Raw genomic sequence first — 22,106 nt, forward strand, 5'->3', positions numbered from 1 at the left:
GTGTGATTCCTTCTAAAAATGAAAAACCTAAATCATCATGAGCAAATATCAAATAAATGCAGATTAAAGGACATTCTAAAAAATTGTCTGTATTCTTCAAAAATGTCAAGGCCATGGAAGACAAGGAAATACTAAAATAACTATTCTAATCGAAGAATATTACGGTGACAAGGCAACTAAATGTCATGCATGATCCTCGACTGTGATTCAGGGAAGGAAGAAAGACTTTTTTTTCTAGAATGGATATTATTGGGATAATGGGTTAAATTTGAATGGGAGCTTTGTATGAGATGATAGTATTGTATTAGTGTTAATTACCTGATTTTAATGGTTGCTCTTCATTAACTCAAGAGAGTGCCCTTACCTTTTAGGAAATAAATATTAAAGTATTTAGGAGAAATAGGGCATCATACCTATAATTTATTCTCAATTTATTCAGAAAAAAATGCATATGTTTATGTACATGTTTATATTTACATAGAAATAAAATGGTAAAGTCTAAATGGTAAAATATAAAATATTGGGAAATACGGTGGGGGTATATAAGAATTCTTTGTACAATTCTTGCAACTTTTCTGTAAATTAGAAATTAATTTTTTGAAGCAGATATAAATATGTGTGAACATATGATTTGTCTAGAGTAGAGAAAACTCAGAGTGTAATCGTAAAAACTAGGGCTCTGAGTCAGGCAGATGTGATTCAAATTTTAGTTCTGTTACTTTGTAACAACTTTCAGTTTCCTAAAATGCAAAATGGGAGTGATATTAACAATGGAGTTATATATAGATATAGCCCTATGTGTATGTGTAAATAAGTATATATATATATATAAATACATTACATGTAAATGATTAAACAAGATTAACATGTAGGGTGCTTAGCACAGATTCTAACTCATGTTAAGTATTCAGTTAATTTTAGGCATTCTTAAATCTAAAAGCAATGGGAAAAAACCATAAATGACAGAATATAAACCCGAGTGTGAATAACACAATTTTAAAAGCCCATCACTAAAATGAAAGACAATGTAAGCTAATAAATGAATATTAGAATAGTAAAATGTCATTTTACCCTATCAAAAAGATTTTTATAAAATGGTAATTGCTATTATGAGTATGCCGAGAAAAAAGCACACTAACATACCACTGGTGAAACTGTAAGCTACTACAACACTTCTGAAAAAATTCACAATATTTATCAGGATACCCTTTCTCAGTAACTGTAAACAAATCAAAGATGGAGGGGAATAATTATATACAAAGAAATAGATCACTGCATTATTTATAGGATCAAAACTTTGGAAACACGTAAGTGGTGTATCCTCTTAGATTACTATGTAGATCCAAGAAAAAGAAAAGAAAATCTGAATTCTGTAAAAGAGTTAATATATTTCACATATTTATGCAATGAGAAATAGTGGAAGATCACACACCCAACTTGTAACAGTAATTACTCCTGGGGTTTGGGTTATGAACAATTTTTTTCTTCTGTATTATTTTATTTTCTATAATGAGCATATAATTAGGAAAATCGGCAATATTTTTAAAACAACACAATGCACTGAAGAATTAAATTAGTTTCTACTTTACTTAGAACAAAGAATGAAGTTTGGGGAAAAAATACAAAGGAAGGCAACAATCTCAAGATGTTTAAACGACTATTAGAACACACTGGCCATGAGCAATATCATGCATCTGTTTTTAATATTATGATTATATCACAACAACCATATAGGCTAAAAGGTACAATATTATTTATTTTCACCTGTCTTTATTCCAAAAACTTAATACGAAAGCTATAAGCTTCTTCTTAATCACAAAAAATTCTCAGTATACCAGTCTACTACACAAGAAAGACAATAGCTCAGTGTTAATTTCATAAGCATGCACATCTGTTCACTATAATAGTACTTAGGATATAGAACAATCATAGTACAGACAATGTAGAAGTATTGTACTTACCTAAACCTTTGGGTGCAATGCCACTACTGTCGGCAGGATTAATGACCCAGTAGTAATATTTTAGTGTATGCATTAGCTGTAATACTGTTCCTACTCTGCGTATGGTGGTGTAAATGGTAGCAGTTCCAATAAATTCAGCAGACAAATAAGTGTATAGGGAGAGCTGAACCTAGTACAGAATATTAACAAAGCATTAAAATAAATTTAAAATGCCTCAAGTGTTTATATTATAAATATACATTCTATTCTAATTTAAACGTAAATCATTAAAGGCCAAGAAAGAACCATTTATTATGAGGTGAAATATAACTATTTATTAAGTGTTATTTATATTATAAAAAGAAAATAATCTGGAATCAACACATCCTAATAAAATTTTACTAAAGGTAATCTAATAGTTATTAATAATAAAATAATTTTAAATGATTCAATAATTCCATTGAAATTATCCAATAGGAAAATTAAATTATTTAAAAGGCCAACTAGACTAAAGCCCTTAATCAAAGTACACTGCAGCAGTTCAGAGGAACAGAACCTAACATCAGCCAGCTATATCATATTTGGAAAAAAATATATATTGTTGTCATAGATCCTAAAAGTTCATGTAATTTCAAATTTTCTTACCTATTGCCACATTATCAGAATCTAGCATGTAAGTATACAGATGACAAGTTTAAACACCATGTTTAAAGAGTGAACAAACTTCAGGTCTGAGTTTTAGCACAATAATTAAAATGACAAACCATAATAAAAATTAGAACTTTAAAGTTAAGTGGGAGATTTGAAAATTATATAATGCAGCTCAAATTCATGAAAATGTCCCTCATTATTGATTTCTACTAGAATATAAGGAGGCTAAATTTAGGTATGCAAAATAATAAAAATTTTATGTTTATATCTAAAAAAATTTTATGTATAAATTTCTTTTAAAAAATATTTTTACATATCATGATAAAAACTCTATGTTCACAATACAAGGAATTTTCCAGTCACAATGATGACAATTATCATGATATAATTAGTTACCTGCTATTTTTTCTTTTCCTAGTCTTAATAATCAGTGTACCAGATTCTCTTTCTTGGAAAGGTATGAATCACATCTAATGACTTCAGAATGCAGTCATTACATCAAGCCTAATTTTTTTATCTTTTTAGTGTTGATTTTCAAGACTTCCTTGTACATTCTGAATGTTATTAATTGTTATTTTCTCCAACTTTTTATTTTGAAAATTTTCAAACAAAAAAGTTATGTAACTATCATAATAGATTTACCAGCTGTTAATATTTTTCCACATCTGCTTTATAGCTATTATATTACAGATATAGATGTATAAATATATTTTGACTAACGTTTGAAAGGAAGTTGCTGACACTCAGACACTTCACCACTAAATACTTCAAAGTAAATCTCCTAAGAATAAGGACATTCTCCTACAGAGAGCATAATACAATTCCTCCACTCAGTAAATTTAACATTTATGCAATACTAATATCTAATTTTCGGTTCATGTTCAATGTTTTCCTCTTGCCTCGATAATTCTTGACATTGTAAAAAAAACCTCCTAATCTATCATCTATTTATTGACATTGTCTCTGAAGGTCATTTAACAAAATTTTTAATTTTGATATCATCAAATGCACTAATTTTCCCCCTAAAAAGAGACATTTTGAAGGTCTTACTTAAGAACTTTTTGGCTATCCCCAAACTGCAAAGATATCTTTCAACGATTCCTCCTATTAGCTTTATAGTTTACCTCTCAAATTTAGGTCTTAAAACTAAGTGCGTTTCACCTTTGTATAGGGTAAGAAGTACAGCTTCAACAATTTTTAAGCAACCATTACTACTATCTAGTTCCAGAACTTTCTCATCACCCCATAAGAAAAAAAATTTTAACTATAGTTTCATTTATTTTAATATTTACTATTTTGATTTCTAATACTACCTAACATAACTGCTTCAAACTGACTGTAAAATAAACTGAAAAATCCAAATGCTTTCTACTGGATAGTTTAGATCCAATAACTGTAATTTATATTTATAATTTATAACATTACACTAAAATAAAATGAATGAGATAAAAATGTATACCTTTGCAGGTGTATGTATCCAGATGGCTGGGTTGAATAAAATGTGATCACAAAGCTGCTTCAGCAAAGGTGCTCCATGAGATAAACCATCAAGGTATTTTGCAAAGGATAAAAATTGTTCCAGGACAGCTCTAGTGATATGAACTCTTGATGACTAAAGAAAGAAAGCAGAAATTCAAGCTGAAAATATACAGATATAACTTTTTATACTTTCTTTGCTATTCAAAATTTAATTATATTTAGAAGCCTAAGATTTTAAGATAATTCTCTAAATGATAGTTTGTTATTTGTGGCCCATTCTAGGACAACTATAAATAACAGCTCAGGTTGAACAATGCCACTCTCAACTCAAGCTAAAGAAATAAAGTAAGTTATGGATAAGAATGGTTTCATTCAATTTGTTTAGAAATTGACTAACAAGAAAAGATCTTAGAAAATTAAAATGGAGTAGAATTACTGTCATGATAATACATACACACACACACACACACACACACACAAAGACACTGGGAAAGAGAAGTGCTTTCACTAGCTCGAAACCAAAGTGAAAATAAATTGACCCTACCATTCCGATGAACCATTTCTTCCAAAAGATAAAAATGAGTTGCACATTGACAAATGCAATGCATCCTGCTTCACATAAAACATTCCCAACCTTTCAAATCCATAGTATTTGAAAAAGAGGATCTCACTTCCCTGGAAATACTGTCCTTTGGCTTTCATGACCCTCAGATTACTCTTCAGTGTCTTTTGCTTAAAAGATGGAAACTGCTGAAGATTATTTCTTTGGTCTTCTCTTCATAAATATACTCTCCCTAGATGATATTTTATGCTTCCACGGCTTAATATAACACTATCTCTATGCTGAGTACTCTCATCTAGAATTATCAACTGTCATCACAGTGTGTAACCTATCACCAGTGGTATTTAGATAAACAACATACCTTCCAAAATTCAAACCAAACCTCCAAGCTGCACTGTCCAATACAGTAGCCACTAGCCATAGGTGTCTACTGAGCCTTTGACATGTGGCTAGACCTAAGTGATAGGTGCTGTAAGTATGTATGCACTGGATTTTGAAGATTTAGAATGAAGAAACAATGCAAAATAACTATTACTTTTGTTGTTGTTGTTGAGTCTATGTTACAGTGATAATATTTTGGATATACTAGTTTAAATAAAATATATTATTAAAATTAATTTCACCTGTTGCTGCTTACCAGAAAAATTTAAATAGCATATGAGGCTTGCATTATATTTTAATTGGACATGTTACACTAGAGTATAATCTCAGATGAAAATATTACAGAGAAAATGCTCTTCATAAAAACTAGTAATTCAAACTCAAATATCAAAAAATATATCTTCCTATGCAAATCGGTTTTTTTCATCGGCTCTGATACTTTTTATAGTATCACCATCCACCCTGAAGAATCCCCTACACTCAACCCTAAAGCACAGGTCACATCACATCTTTATCTCTATGATCCACTGATTGAATCCAAATATCAGTATAGGATAATTAAGGTCTAAAAGGGACTAAATTCTCTTACCAATCTTACTTCCCATATGATTTGCTTACATTCATCATGCTCTTAAAAAGGGTAACTCAATAAATTTGACCTAAACGTGCCATGCATTTTTTCCATACTTCTACATAAGGAGTAACAAACTCAAATGACTACAATATGCAGGAATTTAACAACAATGTATGAATTAGGATAGGAGACAATAAAGAGTAGTGAGGACTGCTTAAGGTACCTAAACGAAATAAAATTCAAAATTAAAAAACTTTTCAACTTTTCACTGAGTCAAACAAAGCATTTCTTTGGGCCAATTTCTCACGCACGCCAGACTGCTTCACCTGCTTTCTCTATCATGCTCCTTTAACTTGTAAAACCCTTGCATCCATTGCATTTCCCTTAAAGGTACAGCTCAATGCTTTTCATTTAGCCATTCAGAAAATATGCATGTTGAGCACTTATTGTTTGCCAGGTACTCTCCTTGGCACTGTGGAAAGAGTAGTTAAGAAAACTGAAAAAAAAAAAAACCCAAAAAACCCTGCCCACATAGAACTTACATTCTAAGAGAAGACAAGGACATACAATAAATAAACTAAAAAGGTAAAATATGTAACATGTTAAATATAACAAGTGTATGAAAAGAACATGAAGTGAATAGAAAATTTGTAGAAGGGAGGTTAAAAGAGGTTTTACTGAGAAGGTGGCATTTAAACTAGTTTGAGTAAGGCCCGCAATGATTTTCTATTAGTAGGCTATGTGTTTGACAAAACACCAGCGGTGAGTAGATCAGCAATAGTCCAAAAAAATTCAAACCAAGCCTTACAGCATAACATTACATGAAAATTTCATGAGATGGAGGAAATGGTCCTAACAAATAACTGTTATTACAAGGGGGGAGGAGGACAAAGACAAATAAATATTTGAGTTAAAAAAAAGCAGATTGGTCACTCATTTTAAAAGAACTTTAATAAAAAATAATACTGCTTTTAAATTATAAAATATTTTATTTTATTCATGTTTAGGGGAATAAAATTAAGAGCAATGGTTATTTAAAGCTTCAGCCATCTCCTTCACTGGTTATAATTTCACATAGCTTATCTTATACATTTTATTTTTATTCAGTAATAATGATTTCAAGAATATTATCTGATACAGTCTACTTTTATGCTTAAAACCCTGAAACAGAATAGTTAGAACCTGTTCCTAAATAGTCTTATCAGATTTTGGCCTATAAAAATTGTCATGTGTTTATAAAAACACTAAAGTAATATAAAATCAGATTGACCACTATGAACATATTCATTTGAGGAACTAATTCATAATCTGGAAACCAGTTTTAACTTTCTCCATGTTATTAAAAGATATGCTAGAAGCATCACATGAGGCCTTCCATATTACTAAAATAAAATGTCAATTTATTTTTCATAGCAATTAATGCTGTTGTATAGCAGTTTTTAATTATAAAATTGATCTTCAGGAAACATTTTTCTAAAATTGTATTTTTTTATTAGCCCACTCAAAATCCTACCAGGCATAAAATGAATGTTCTCTTCAATAGCATGTTACCTTTACCTATAAGCACGTAGTACTTATTCCTTCTGCTTTGTGCAACTGTTATTCACATATCTTTCTTTCCTTAAATAAAAAAGGATACTATCTTATTCATCTTTTATCCATCTGGTATCTGCCATAATTCCTCAGTAAATGGTTTAACTGAATTCATGTCAAATTCAAGAATAAATTAAGAAAAGAACAGATAAGATACAACACAGATTAGAAGAGGATGGAAGAAGGACTTTCAATTTTGTTTTAATGTGTTTACTTTGATTGATTGCTTGAAAATATTTTTTTATTTTGAGATTTGCTTTCATTTTCTCAAGCAAAGCTATTTTAAAAACAGATATACTTGGATAATTTATAGTTATAAATCTGTAAAATGCAAGCTCTGGAATTTAAACTGTATGACATTACTTTTGTATGGCAACTGAATACATAATTTGCAAGAAGTACTATATGAGGGGTGACTAAACATATTTGGAAGCATAATCTGAGAAGCTAGAAAAAACAATTATAACATCTACTCCTGAAGTAATTAAACCGAATAAGAGCAATGGATGTTACAGAGAGAAATTGCTACTCAGTAAAAAGAGGTCTTTCCCACACTTAGAGCAGACCACAACAGAATGGATTGTCATAAATATTCATTTTTATTACAGAAAACATTATATATATACATATATATACATATATGTGAGTGTGTGTGTGTATATATATATATATATATATATATATATAAAACATGCATTATATATTAAGCAAATTGTGGGAAATTATTTCAATTAGTTAGAGGTATATCATAAAGTAGTATCCATTTTGCTCCTCCCAGGACACCAAGATTGAGCTCCAAATAGCCTAATCCAATGTGAATCACTTATGTGTGTGTTGCTGTTGTTTGGCAGGGGCAGACAATGATTAGTTCAGACACGTAGCATAAAAATTTTCATGATAATATTAGGTTGAAAGTAGACCAAGACCTAAGCTGACCAGTCAAATTGGAGGGAAGGATCTTGTTCAATAACTGGGAGAAAGGAGCTCTCTCTCTCTCTACCCGGATGTGAAGGCTTATAGCACCAAGTCTGCCTGGCAACCTTGTATGACCACAAAGAATAACAGCTATAGCATAAAATCATGACTATAGGTAGCAGAACAGACATATAGAAAAAACCTGGGTCTCTGATGACATAATTGAGACTCAGACAACCAAACCCTGAAGTCCAACTTACTGGATATGTTTTGCTGGCCGTACTGATCCACTTTCCAACCTTCCCTATCCTATTTCTGTGCTTGGGATGCTCCCTTGTCTATTGGCTTCCAGTTGGGTTTGACTAGTTAAGAGACTCCAGCAGGAAATTAAAGGATAGAAAGAAAATGAAGTTTGGGGCATTCATCTCCTTGGCTTCACCCCTTCAGGTGAGTCTACTATATTCCTTTCTATATTCCTTTATCAAAGACCACACTCTAGTCAGGCACACTTCTCCTATAGTTACAGTAACTTTCTATTTGAGTTATGCTAAACACTCATTCCTCTCATCTCTTCAAACTTTGCTGACTTCCCTTAACAATGCTCACAACTTGTGAAGAGCCTTGCATTAAACTCCTCTCAATAACCAAGTTTGAGTATGGCATCTGTTTCCTACCAGGACTATGACTGATAAGCCGCCTATCACTAGATTTCCAGTTACATTAGCAAGCCTATTTCCTTAATGTTTAAGCTATCTGAATCAATTTTTTATTAACCACAACAAAAACTATTGAATGCATCAAATTACCTCTAAGTTTTCTTCAAATTTATATTTTGGCAAAATAAAACAAAACAAAAATACCTTAAAAGTTTTTTCGTGAAACAGTCTAAACATGATGAATAAGATGGCCTCTCATTAGACTACCTTCTTTGATAATTAATTTATATCTTCCAAGACAAGGAGATGAAGCTAAGTGACAGTTAACCATTAATTTGTTATTAGTTGATGATAAAATAAAAATGGAACCTTATTATCTATACTACTCACCTGACAGATGATTATTTAAAAATAAAACGGGTGAACATTAATCTAAGAAAAATGAAAAAGGTATTCTTTTATGTAATCAGATAACTATGTAAGTCCTTTTTATTTATTTAATTCAATTCAACAAATATTTATGGAAGCAGGCACATTTTTAGGTAGAAGATACAACAATAAGGTAAGAAAAAAATGTCCCTGCTTTCATGAAGCTGAGGCCTACATTCTAGTGGAAGGAGGCAGAAAATAAGTAAAAAAAAAAAAGTCAGACTGATGCTATAAAAAATGAACAGAGTAGGGAAACAGTCATTGATGGTTACCAAAGGAGTACTATTCTACTTAGAGTGATCAAGGAAGACTTCTCTGATAAGGTGTCATAAGCAAAATCCTGAATGAAGTGTAGAATCAACCCATGTGGATATCTACAAAAAGAATTACCAAAGCAATGTGAAAAGAAAATGCAAAAGAACTGAGAAGAGCACATGCTTACTATTTTCGTTTTTAAGGGAAAGGTCTGCAAAGAGGCCTTAGAATGGTCAGTGTGGCTGCAACAGAGAAAGAAAGAATGAGAATGGTAAGGGATGATGTCAGAGGTGAGAGACATAAATTTACTTTGAGAAGGATGGACTAGTAAGATCTGGCACATTTTCAAAGGACTAGTCTGACTGCAAGCAAAAAATGGACTGTGAGTAACTCGTGGTGAAAGATGATGATGGTTTGAATAAAGATGGCATCAATGGGCATAGAAAGGAGTAGAGTACTAAGTAGGAACTAGTCATTGATTTTGGATATGTTTTGATACTAAGACAACGTAAGTTGCTGCCAGTATGAATTTAGTGCATGAAAAAGAAGAGTCAAAAAGAATTAACATTTTTGGTCTGAACTACTTGTTGAATGGTAATGCTAGTAACTAAGACAGAGAAGAGTAAAGGATGAAGGATTTGAAGGGAAAATCGAAAGTAACAGTTTGGATAATTTAGATATGTGAAGCTAATTAAACATCCAAGTGGAACTGAATTCAAAGGAGAGGTTGTAGTTGGATATACACATTTGAGAATAATGAGTATTTGCAGAATAAGGAAAACTAAGGGAATAGTAAACTCAATTAAAGTGTAAACAGAAAAGTGAAAAGGTTTCCAGGATTAAGCACCAGGACACCACAGTCTTTAGAATTTTAGAAAGAAGAGGAGGAACTACCAGGAGAGAATTAAAGGAGGCCAAGGAGGTAGGAAGAAAGCAAAGAAAGAATGCTGTCACAAAATACAATTGAAGAAAGCATTTCAAGAAGGAAAGAATGTTAAACTAAAATGTTGCTAAGTCAAATAAGATGAAGACTTGAGAATCATAAGATTTAAGAATACGAAGGCTATTAGTGACATAGATATAAGTCATTTTAAGAGAAGCATAAGGACTAGAATGGGAATGCATCTAAGACTACACAGGATTCCAGAAATAAAGAATATTTTATTTTGAAAATCCACTAATGTAACTCACTAAACTAAGAAAAAGATGTAGAAACATCATAATTATCTCAAATAATGCAGAAAAAGCATTTGATGATTAAGAGTGTGAAAAGGCAAGTCACAGAGGAAGAGATATTTGTGATACATATCCAATAAGGACTCATATCCAGGATATATACAGAATTCTCATGAATCAATAAGAAAATGATGGACAACCCAAATGAAAAAGGGTAAATACTCTGAACAGGTATTTAGCAAAAGAGCACAACCAAAAGGAAGATAAATATATGAAAATGTTCAACTTAATTTGTCAACAGTGAAATGCAAATTAAGACATAAAGTGATCCACGGAATGGAAGACTATCTTTGCAAATCTTATATCTAATAAAGGTTTAGCATATAGACTAAAAATCTCCTACAACTCAATAATAAAAAGAAATACCATAGTTTTTTAAAATGGTCTTTGTAATAAACATTTCTCAAAAAAGTATACAAATAGCCAATAAGTACATGAAAAGATGCTCAACGTCATTAGACATCACAGAAATGCAAATACAAAAATGATAAACCATTTCACACCCACTAGGGATGGCTAGAATTTTTTAAAAAAACAGACAATAACAGTGGTTTCCAAGGCTGTGAAAAGATTGGAAATTTCATACACTGCTGACGGGAATGTAAAATGATGGAAACCTTATTATTATTTTAATGTTCTTTGTATTTGATTTGAAGACTTTTAACAATATTTCTAATTTTAATCTAAGTTTTAAGTATAAAAGAATTCTCACTTTAAAATTATGCTAATAAACCTTCAGTAAATCAATGAAAAGTATATTCAAGAGGTAGTTCCTGACAGCAATCTTGTCACAAAGATTGCTGACAGCAGTGTCACAAAGGTATTTCATAATATGTAATTCACGTAAAATATACTATAACATAAATCTTCTAAAAAATTTGTAATACTCTAGATATAGGAAAATAGTTTTCCATGATTAAAAAAATAAACCAAATAGCTTTAATGAAAATCTTAATAATGTAACCTAAAAAATTATAATGTAACTGAAAAAAAAAATGCTGCCTATGATCGATCTACTTAATCTATCATTCCACGATCAACAATACTTCAAGAAAGAAAAGTACTTTTTCAAAAAAAAGACAGAAGGATTTCAAATGCAGATCTGAGGTTAAAAAATTATTTCCAAAAGTCCTCTAAATTTTATTTCCCAAGAGAAAAATAAGTTTATTCCTCTTAGGAGAGGTCTCACCTCTATTATTTCTCAAATAGTTCCATTTACAGAGCAGCTGAATGTCATATGAATGTTAATGTTTAACTGATAAGGAGAGATTTGGGAGCACTAGTGATGGTGATAGCTATTTCTTAAGGAGAAAAATAATACTTTTATTTATGAAATACCACTTTACTTTTTGAAGGAAATCACATGGTATAACCGGTTGAACTCTTGTGAGACCATAATCAGAAACTCAGCACTCATTACCATAATAGTACAGTTGTGACTAAACCAAAGAAGGTCATTAAAAAAACAGGGCATAAATGACACAGGAAAAATCATAGCCATCCAATTTGTACTGTTTACACTGTCTACTGATCAGAAAAAAACGCTACTTTAAACATTCAAATATATTAAAAGCAGGGACAAAGCAAAAACTAATGTTTCTGTTGCTATCAAATACAGAATATTTTTTACCTTATAACTGAAAAATAAAGCAAAAACAAAAAAGTAAATCCATTGAGACTAAAATTGATAAAATTTCTAAGAAACTTCGTTTGAATGTAAATATAGCAAAGAAACAATTAGAAAAAATAATTAAGAGAAAGTACTTCTAATTTGAATAAAAGTAGATAAAATAATTTTTCTTTAGTTTCCACTTTTATTCAAAATTTCTTAATTATATAGATTTCTAACACCTAATTTAGTTTAATGTCTACACATACATCTAAGTACATAATATAAAAATGTTTGTGAATTAACCAAAAACATGGCCTCTACAGTCAATGGAAAGGGAAACTATAGAAAAAAAATATAGTTAGTGATCGTCAGTGGTCCATCTGTGAAGGCTACACAATAAAACCATCAATACATTTCACTTACCTTTTCAAGTAAGTAGCCAATGACTAAAAAGCCTTTTCCACCCAGCATCTGTTCTTGCATGGCTACTGAACTTTTAAGTAGTTCAACCAGGAATGCCAAAAGAGTAGCACTGCATGTAAAGTACAGATAATTCCATTACGTAATCATCAAATATTGATCATAAATACAGTGTTCCATTTCAGTATTTTATTATTCTGAAAGGTAACAATCATATTCAAATTTAATCTCTACTTTTCTGACTAGTACATTATGCAAGAATATTTCTCACAAGAATGAAAAAACTGGTTTTATCTCCTTAAAATTAAACATTATATAGAAACATAACTGTGGAGTTTTTTTGTATTCCGAGGTAAAATATCAAAGTTTATCGTTACACATATATATTCCCTGCTTGAAGTAAATCTAACGTAAGAAACACACCCACAAATATTGCACTTCTCCATAATAAAGACTTTATCACAATATTCTTTTGAAGAACATGCTATCTTAGAGAATTTAAAATATGTTCACAACATTGCCTTGGAAGAATACACCTATTTTCTAAAATAAACTTTTCATTTAGACCTGTTTTTAAAAACAACTTATATATATGTATTTAAATATCCAGAGAAATATGCAACATGTTACTTATGTCCATATATGCCCTCAGGAAAGTTTATGAGAGCAAAGAAAATAAGATGATTTATGTCATATTGAAATAAAAAGTGGCAATCGATTACACAATGTATACACAAATACATAAAAGCACGAAGATATATGCTAGACAAACATAAAGCACTTGATATGTCTGTGGAATGAAAGAAGAAACAAAAGAAAAATAAATGATTGCATTACATTAAGCTTTCATAATGTACTACTTCACAAAATTACATGAACAATTTTCAATCAGCAGCATCGATACATGATAGCATTCCTAACAAAGAAAATATATACTCCTTCATTATATATGCTTACTGTAGTTTATAACAATAAATGACTCTAAGCCAGACTTTATCAGCATTAAAATAATATCCATTTACACTGCTTTATAATGTACCCCAAATTGTCTATTTACATCCACATAAATTTCTAAATATATTTTAAGTGCGCAAATACTCATTTCTACATGAAATTAAGAAAATTTGGTAATGAGGAAAACTTGAAAATTGTTAAGGCTCAAAAGGAATCTAAAGTTATTCTGTTTTCTAAAGTTACTCTAGCTCTTCAGGTTTCTATAGGATTGACAACACATTTATCTGATAATGCGGCTATTCTTGTTCAAATCAGAAATATTCTCACAAAAAGAACCAACAGCAAAATTAACATTATTATTATCGTTACAAAATTGATAGTTTAATGGATTACATGATATCAGCTAGATAAATACAGTATATACGTAAATAAACTACTTCGTTACAAGAAATTAAAATTCAATTACATTAACTGGCCCTGTATCCTTAAGCCACAAAAAAGGAAACAGTTAACTAGTATTGCAAATCAATGATATTCTTTTACTTTGTCCTAAAGTCAAAGATGGAAATTTACAAGAAAAACACAACTACCAAAGAATCCCTGGAGATTTTTTTTTAATGTTTCTGTAGAGAACAGCTATTAAGCAATCTAATCCAATTTACATGAATTTTATCAATAGTCAAAGCCACTTCACAAATAATTGCTTAAGCACTGATACACATAATACATCTGCCTAAGTGTTTGAAAAGAATAAAGAAAACTATTTCATAGAGATTATACAATTTCCTAATCTGTTCATGGAATTCTTACCCACACCTGAGTTAGTGATTTAGGGGGAAAGATGACTAAGACTCCTAAACATCAGCACTGACAAAAAGAAAGACTAGAAATGCCTCACTATGGTTCCTATGGTCCATGAAAAAAATGCAAAAAAGTATTTCTTACAATAAATCACCCTCCTATATAGAACCATACAAAATTACAAAGATGCCATGGATTTTCTTATTCTTTTATGTCAGAAGGACTACTCTTTCTCAAACATCTAATGAATTAACTCAGACTTGTAAACACAGTGGAGTTCCATTACAAAATCAGAAATATTAATTTTATTATTCCAAAGTATTAACACAAGACTACCCATATGTTAATTTCACTTCAATTTTAACTATGACAACAATTGAAAAGTCAAATGCATTCACTAACAAAAGTATTTTTAATTTATACCTAAAACCCAATGCAATAGCAATACTACATCTTTTCAAAAAATCTTTAAAATAGGTATATTTGACATGGTGGACTTAATAGTAAATAGATGGCCATCTTCGAAGAGGTACATTTTCAAACATAATTTAACAAACTTACCAGTAACTAAAATGCATCGGATTGCTTCAGGGCTCACAATTAACTTGCAAAATTCTGTGTACTGCCATACAAAATTTCTCTCCATTCTTGCCTATTTCCAACTCCCCTAGATACAAAGGCAAATATAAAGGATACTTCAGCCCATTCCTATATCTCCTACATACCACTTCCTGTCTAGACACATCAGTTCATCTGTAGAGGATCTAAATATACAGGATAAACCAAAAAGCAAGTATCTGTGTCAGCCAAAACTAGTATACACAACACAGAACATTCTTTTGAAAAGTATAGCAATACCCAGAAACAGATTTTCACAGGAATATTTTACTTGATAGACAAAAAGTAAACTGGTTTTTACCTCATAAAGTCAAATTGCTAAACTTTTCAATAGACAGTACTATAATGTATGTTCTGTAAGTAGCAATTCTACTTCAGGAATGGTTAAGGGTTTTTAATTCTGTCTCCTTTTACGGAAAATGACACTAATAAACTATAGGGTTATTTCTTCAAAATAATTACCATCTTCTGATTCTTTAATGAGCTTTAATTAAATTAGGAAACATTTATTTCAAATATCACACTAGTAAAGGGCTATACCTTAAGAAAAATGAAGGAAATAATACAACAATACCTCTAATGACTTAGCATATTAATAATCTCTCCAGAGCTTTCTGGTCCACATTATTAAAGAATTACCACAATAGTCTTGGCCCACAAATACCGGATAATATTTAACAACTACGTATAAACATGACTCATTTTTCTTCCTAATGAAAAAATACGTACTACCTTTAGGAGCCATTAAAATTTATGTAAATATAGATTTTGACTTGATTTTAATATAACTTTATCCATTTCAACTTGTCCTTTATTTATTTTTTAAAAATAACTGACGTAGATAACTCATGTAATATGATCCCAAAACTTGTATTATCTTTGAGGAATTTTATTAAAGATGCAATATATCATAAAGATAAACTTAATGTATAACTGAAATTATTAAGATTTAATATATAATCCAAGTTCAGTTCAAAGGCAGTTCTTAGGGTACAGGAAACTGGCTTTTCAATTTGCTTTGTAGGGAAAGAAAGCACCTCAGCTAGATGGGCTGTTTAAATATATTAAGAAGAATGGAATTAATAATGTAAAACTTAAAGATTCCCCCTGAAATTCAACACCTCATCCACTTACATAAGGGTGTTTTTAATCTCTTAAGAAACACTACAGGCAAAATAATTGTCAGAATAAATTCAGAAGTAGATTAAGTTCCAATAAGATTTAAGGTACCAGTAACGGGGGAAATTCTTTTGACTTTTTCATAAGGTTTCATCTCTTATGTAGCCTAATTTAGTATTGAGAAACACTGAAATCTTGCAAAAGATGAATAAATATATAAAATATCTAATATGGTTTCTATGCTATTTCTTTCACTACAAAAATCTTCCAAGATGAGAGTGATCATAGCAGGAATAAAACTGTAAAAGAAATCAACTCAAGTCCATACCCAAGATAATTTCACACTCAATACGATTAATTTCCAGTGACACAAAAAAATCCCACAATAAGTTAGAAGAGTTAAATTCCTTCACAGTTCAAAATTAGAAAGTTCTAAACCAAAAGCTTCTAACTCCATGTACATTTAGCAGTCACTTTTAGACCATGTATTCCTGAAGATGCTATCTCAAAAGACCACTGCCTAACTGCCTACCTAGGCAATAAACCCTGACACACAAACTGTCACATTCATCAATTCAAACATCAAGTGGAGATACATGCCGAAATAAGTAAAATACATTTATCTGCAGAGTCAAATAAGGAAAACAGTGAAATGCAGTACAGTAAAATGTGAGGACAGATGAAATACACTGGGTAGCACATGAAATCACTAAGCCTCCGTTAGCCATGAAATCTCTCCTCAGTAACTTCTCCCTTTTCTTTCAGCCTCATAAGGAGGCAGACAGCCTCATGACTGTCATGGCTATCTAAGAACATTCTTTAAAGGCTCTATTAAAAGTTAGTCTGGCTATCACAGTTTTTTACCTTCGTCTGGCAACAGATTTTAATTTTATGTTTCATCAGCCTATTTTATTTCTGACAAAATATATTATAGCAAAAAAATAGACATTTGTAAAATTGTAACTGTAGTGTGTCAAAAGTTGTCTTATGAAGGAAACGAAATTTTAAAATATGTACATGTAGAGGAATTCCAAACCTCTTATAACATCATTATGTGTTAGTATATAGCATTTACCAGTATTTACATAGTTTGACAACCAAATAGCCTTTTGATCATCTCTATTCATAATTCTCTATCAATAACCAATAGATATTACAACGCTCCACTGTAAAAGAGATAACTCTTAAAGCCTACTCATTTTTAATTTAATTCCAGCCAACAAACAATCACAATGCTCTAAATGTCCTAGCACCTTTATGAGAGCTTTCTGGACATGTTTCTAGTGGCAGCACCACTATCGTGTATAATCCATGGATATATGAATGATTTAGAAATTTAATGATGTAACTCCCCAATACCTAAGAAGTTCAAAGCTTCAAAGGAAAAACAGAGATAGGTTACAGTGACAAATAGGTGATCTTAACTATATATGCATACTCTAATGCCCTTCAAGATCAAAACATGCACAGCAGGGAGGCCAAATAGTCCCTTCTCCTGGTGTTGGGTCTACTTTCAGCCAAGCCTCAGACTATTTTATAAAAGCAGGATTAAAAATACACCCTAGAAGTGCTGAAATTACCAAAAAAAGTAAATAAAATAAATATTAAAACAGCTAGCTACACAAAAAGATGAAATAATTATTTGATACTTAGGCTTCATATACATCCAGGAGTTTTCTATCCTTTTCGTAATTAATTTTGTTTTTAAAATGATCATGTAGTAAAACCAACTTCTTTACTTCTTTTCTTTGTGTGTTTGTAATTCTGAGAATGTTAGATATATAGATTTGTATAACCCCACCACAATCAAGATAAGATGAGTTCCATCACGCACAAAAAACTCATTTATCCTATCCCTTTATACCCTTGCAGTCACACTCTCTCAACAGCCAAAACAACCTTGGGTAACTACTTATCTCTTATATGGATATAGCTTTGACTTTTCAAGAATGTCATATAGATAGTCATACAGTATGTAATCTTAATATGTCCTTCTTGACTGCAACATATTGTCTCTTGAGATTCATCTAAGTAGTTGCATACATCAAGATTTTTTTTTCTTTTAATTGATGAATAGTATTCCCTTGAATAAACAGATTACCTAATGGGTACATTTGAGCTGTATCTAGTTTATAGCAATTATGAATAGGACTACTGTAAACATTCACATAAAGGTTTTTGTGTGAACAGTTTTCATTCATTTCTCACAAATACAAATCCAGGAGTAGAAAGGCTGAATTATATGGTAAGTATATGTTTAACTTCGTAACAAACTGCCAAACTGACAGAATGGCTGTACCATTTGCCAGTCCCACCAGTAATATGGTCCAGTTGCTCCTCATCCTTACCAGCACTTGGCATCATGAGTATTTTTTTTTTTTTTGGCCTTTCTACTAACTGTGTAGTTACATCTCATAGTGTTTTAAATACATTGGTTAATGATGTTGAACATCTTTTCATGTGCAATTTTGACATTCTTATGCCTTCTTTGGTGAAGTATCTGCTCAAGTCTTTTGCCCATTTTTTAAAATTAGATTTCATGCTTTCTTACTACTAGTGTTTGAGAGTTTTAAATGTAGTCTTGATATAAGTCCTTTGTCAAATAAGTGATTTTCTATCATCTTCCTCCAATCTTTAAAATGTCTTTTCATTGTTTCTTTTGCAGAGTAAAAGGTTAAATTTAACTTTGATGAAGCCAATGTCAAATTTACCAATTTTTTCCTTGTATGCATCACACTTTTAAGGTCATTTCTAAAATGCTTTGCATAGCCTAGGTTGCAGAGATTTTCTCCTATGTTTTCTTATAAAAGTTCTGCAGTTTTATATCTTACCTTTACAGCTGATATTTGAGTTAATTTTTAATGAGGTTGAGGTTGAGGTTCATTTTAGCATACAACTATCCTTCCTCCCTTACACTGCTTTTGCACCTTTGACAAAAATCAAACAAACAAAAATAGGGGTACCTACTTTAATTTTGGACAGAGAAGACTTCAAAGCAAGGAAAGTATCAGAGATTAAGAACAGCATTACACAAAGATAAAGGAGTCAGTTTTCCAAGAAGATACCAATACGTAAAGCGCATATACCTAACAACAGAACGTAAAATTATGTGAAGCAAAAACTGCTACAACAGTAAGGAGATACAGATGAAATCACTATCATAGTTGGAGATTTCAACATCCCTCTCTCAGAAATGGACAACTACAGGGGTTAGAAAATCTGTTAGGACATAGTTGAACTCAACAACACCAACAAACAGCTGGAGATAACTGGCATCTATATACTACTTCACTCAACCACATTAGAATAAATGTTCTTCTCAAGCTCGCATAGACCATTCACTAAGCTAGACAACATTCTGGGCCATAAACCACATCTAACAAATTTAAAATAGTGGAAATCACACAATGTCTACTCTCAGATCACAATGGAATTAGCTGGAAATCAGTAACCTGGAAAATCCCACAATGTGAATATTAAACGGTGCACTTCTAAATAACACATGGGTCAAAGAAGAAATCTCAAGAGATATTAAAAATATTTCGAATGAAATGAAAATGAAAATACAACTTATCAAAATCTGTGGAATAAAATGAAAGCAATCATTACTGGGAAATTTAGAGCATTGAATGTTGTGATATTGTGATTTATAATAAGAAATATGCATTTGTTCTTGGTCCCCATTTTTGGCAGAGCTCCCTTGAAATTTCCTAAGGGATGGCAGTAATAAAAAGTGTCTTCTGTCATGTTAATGAAGTGACTTTTGGAATTCACTTAAGGATGAGAGCTAGTTGCCAACACAGCCAACCATATAATTAGAGGGTTGGAGCTTTCAGTCCAGCCCACCTACCACCCACCTACCTCCAGGGAGAGAGGGGAGAAGGGCTGGAGATTGAGTTCAATCACCAACGGTCACTGATTTAATCAGTCATGTGTATGTAATGACGCCACCATTAAAAAAAAAAAAACACAGGGCTGGGAGAGCTTCCCGGTCTGTGAATATATGGAGGTACTAGAAGGGTGGCATACCTGCAAAGGGAATGGAAGCTCCATGCCCTCTCCCCATACCTTGCCCTATGCATCTATGTGGATGTTCATCTGTATCCTTCATCATCCTTTTATAATAAACTAGTAATCCAGTAAGTAAAATGTTTCCCTAAGCTCTGTGAGCCACTCTAGCAAAGTAATCAAACCCAAGGGGGTGGCGGGAACCTCTGGTTTATATCCAGTCAGTCAGAAGTACCAGTAACGACCTGGACTTGCAACTATCGCCTGAAGTCCAAGGAGGAGGTTACTGGAACCTACCATCTACAGTCAGTTGTTCAGAAGCACAGGTGATAACCTGGACTTACAACTGGCATCTAAAGTGAAGAGGGCCAGTCTTGTGAGACTGAGCCCTTAGCCTGTGGGATCTGATGCTATGTCAGATTTGAGTGTCAGAATTGAGTTAAACGATAGGATACCCAGCTGGTGTCACAGAGAATCTTTGGTGGTATGGGGGGGAAACCATGCCTCCACATATTGAAATTGGATGCTCAGACCTCTATAATGAAATTAAAAAAAAAAAATATATATATATATATATATATATAATCTAACAGTCATTAATCTAAATTTTCACCTCAGGAAACTAGAAAAAGAAGAGTAAATGCCATCTAAAGTAAGCAGCAAAAAGAAATAATAAGAACCAGATTATAGATCAAAGAAACGGAAAACAGGAAATCAATAGAGAAAGTCAATGAAAACAAAAGCTGGCTCTTTAAAAAGATTAATAAAATTGATAAGCCTCTAGGCCAGATTAACAAAGAAAAAAAAGGGAGGAGACGGAAATACTAATACTAGAATTGAAAGAAGAGACATAACTACATATCCCATGGAAATTAAAAGAATAATAAAGGACACTGTGAGCAATTCTATGCCCACAGATTTGGAAACCTAGATGAAAAGAAACATTCCTTGAAAGACATAGCCTGCCAAAAGTCACACAAGAAGAAATAGACATTTTGAATATACCTACATCTATTAAAGAAACTGAATCAATAATTAATAAGCAGAAATCACCAGGCCCAGATGGGTTCACTGGTGAATTCTACCAAACACTTAAGGAAGAAATTATACCAATTCTCTACATCTCTTTCAGAGGATAGAAGCAGAGGAACTACTTTCCTAACTCATTCTATGAAGACAGCATCACTCATACCAAAACTAGACAAACACATAATAAGTAGAGAAGACTACAGACCAATTATCTCCCATGACCAGACATGCAAAAATCCTCAATAAAACATGGGCAAATTGAATCCAAACAAGATTAAAAGAATTATACTCCACAACCAAATGGGATTTATCCAAAGTATGCAAGGCTGGCTCAAGACAGCAATAGGCTAAAAAAAGAAAAATCACTTTCACATCTACAGATGAAGAAAAAGCATTTGACACAATCTGACAGCCACTCATGATAAAAACTCTCAGGAAACTAGGAATAAACGGGAACTTTCTCAACTTGATAAGGACTATCTATAAAAAAACCTACAGCTAACGTCATACTTAATGATGAAAAACTCAAAGTTTTCCCACTAAGATCAGATACAAAGCAAGGATGTCCCTTCTCACCACTCCTTTTCAACATGACACTCAAAGTCCTTGCTAATGTGATAAAATATATACAGATTGGGAAAGAAGACATAAAACTGTCTTTGGTTACAAACAGCATGACTGTCTATGTAGAAAATCTGAAATAACTGACAAGAAACTAATAATCTATTAGTTCATTCACTGCTGCTGGGAATGAAAATGGTACAGCCACTTTGGAAGACAGTTTGGGGGTTTCTTACAAAACTCAACATACTTTTACCATATAATCCAGCAATCATGCTACTTTGTATCTACCCAAAGGAGTTGAAAACTTATA

General features: G+C 31.7%; 1 protein-coding gene across 6 annotated transcripts in view; it reads right to left on the reverse strand.

The window, feature by feature from the left end:
* NBEA (neurobeachin) overlaps positions 1–22,106 on the reverse strand; it is a 631,767-nt gene that overhangs the window by 484,912 nt on the left and 124,749 nt on the right. For all 6 annotated transcript variants that reach the window (XM_057532889.1, XM_057532888.1, XM_057532885.1 and 3 more), the window contains exons 11-13: positions 12,707–12,815; positions 4,051–4,203; positions 1,962–2,130 (exon numbers count right to left, since the gene is read on the reverse strand). In XM_057532889.1, coding sequence (XP_057388872.1) covers positions 1,962–2,130; positions 4,051–4,203; positions 12,707–12,815 — 431 coding nt within the window. The remainder of the gene's footprint in view (positions 1–1,961; positions 2,131–4,050; positions 4,204–12,706; positions 12,816–22,106) is intronic.

The sequence above is a fragment of the Balaenoptera acutorostrata genome, chromosome 18, assembly GCF_949987535.1.
Source record: "Balaenoptera acutorostrata chromosome 18, mBalAcu1.1, whole genome shotgun sequence".
Lineage (NCBI taxonomy): Eukaryota > Metazoa > Chordata > Mammalia > Artiodactyla > Balaenopteridae > Balaenoptera > Balaenoptera acutorostrata.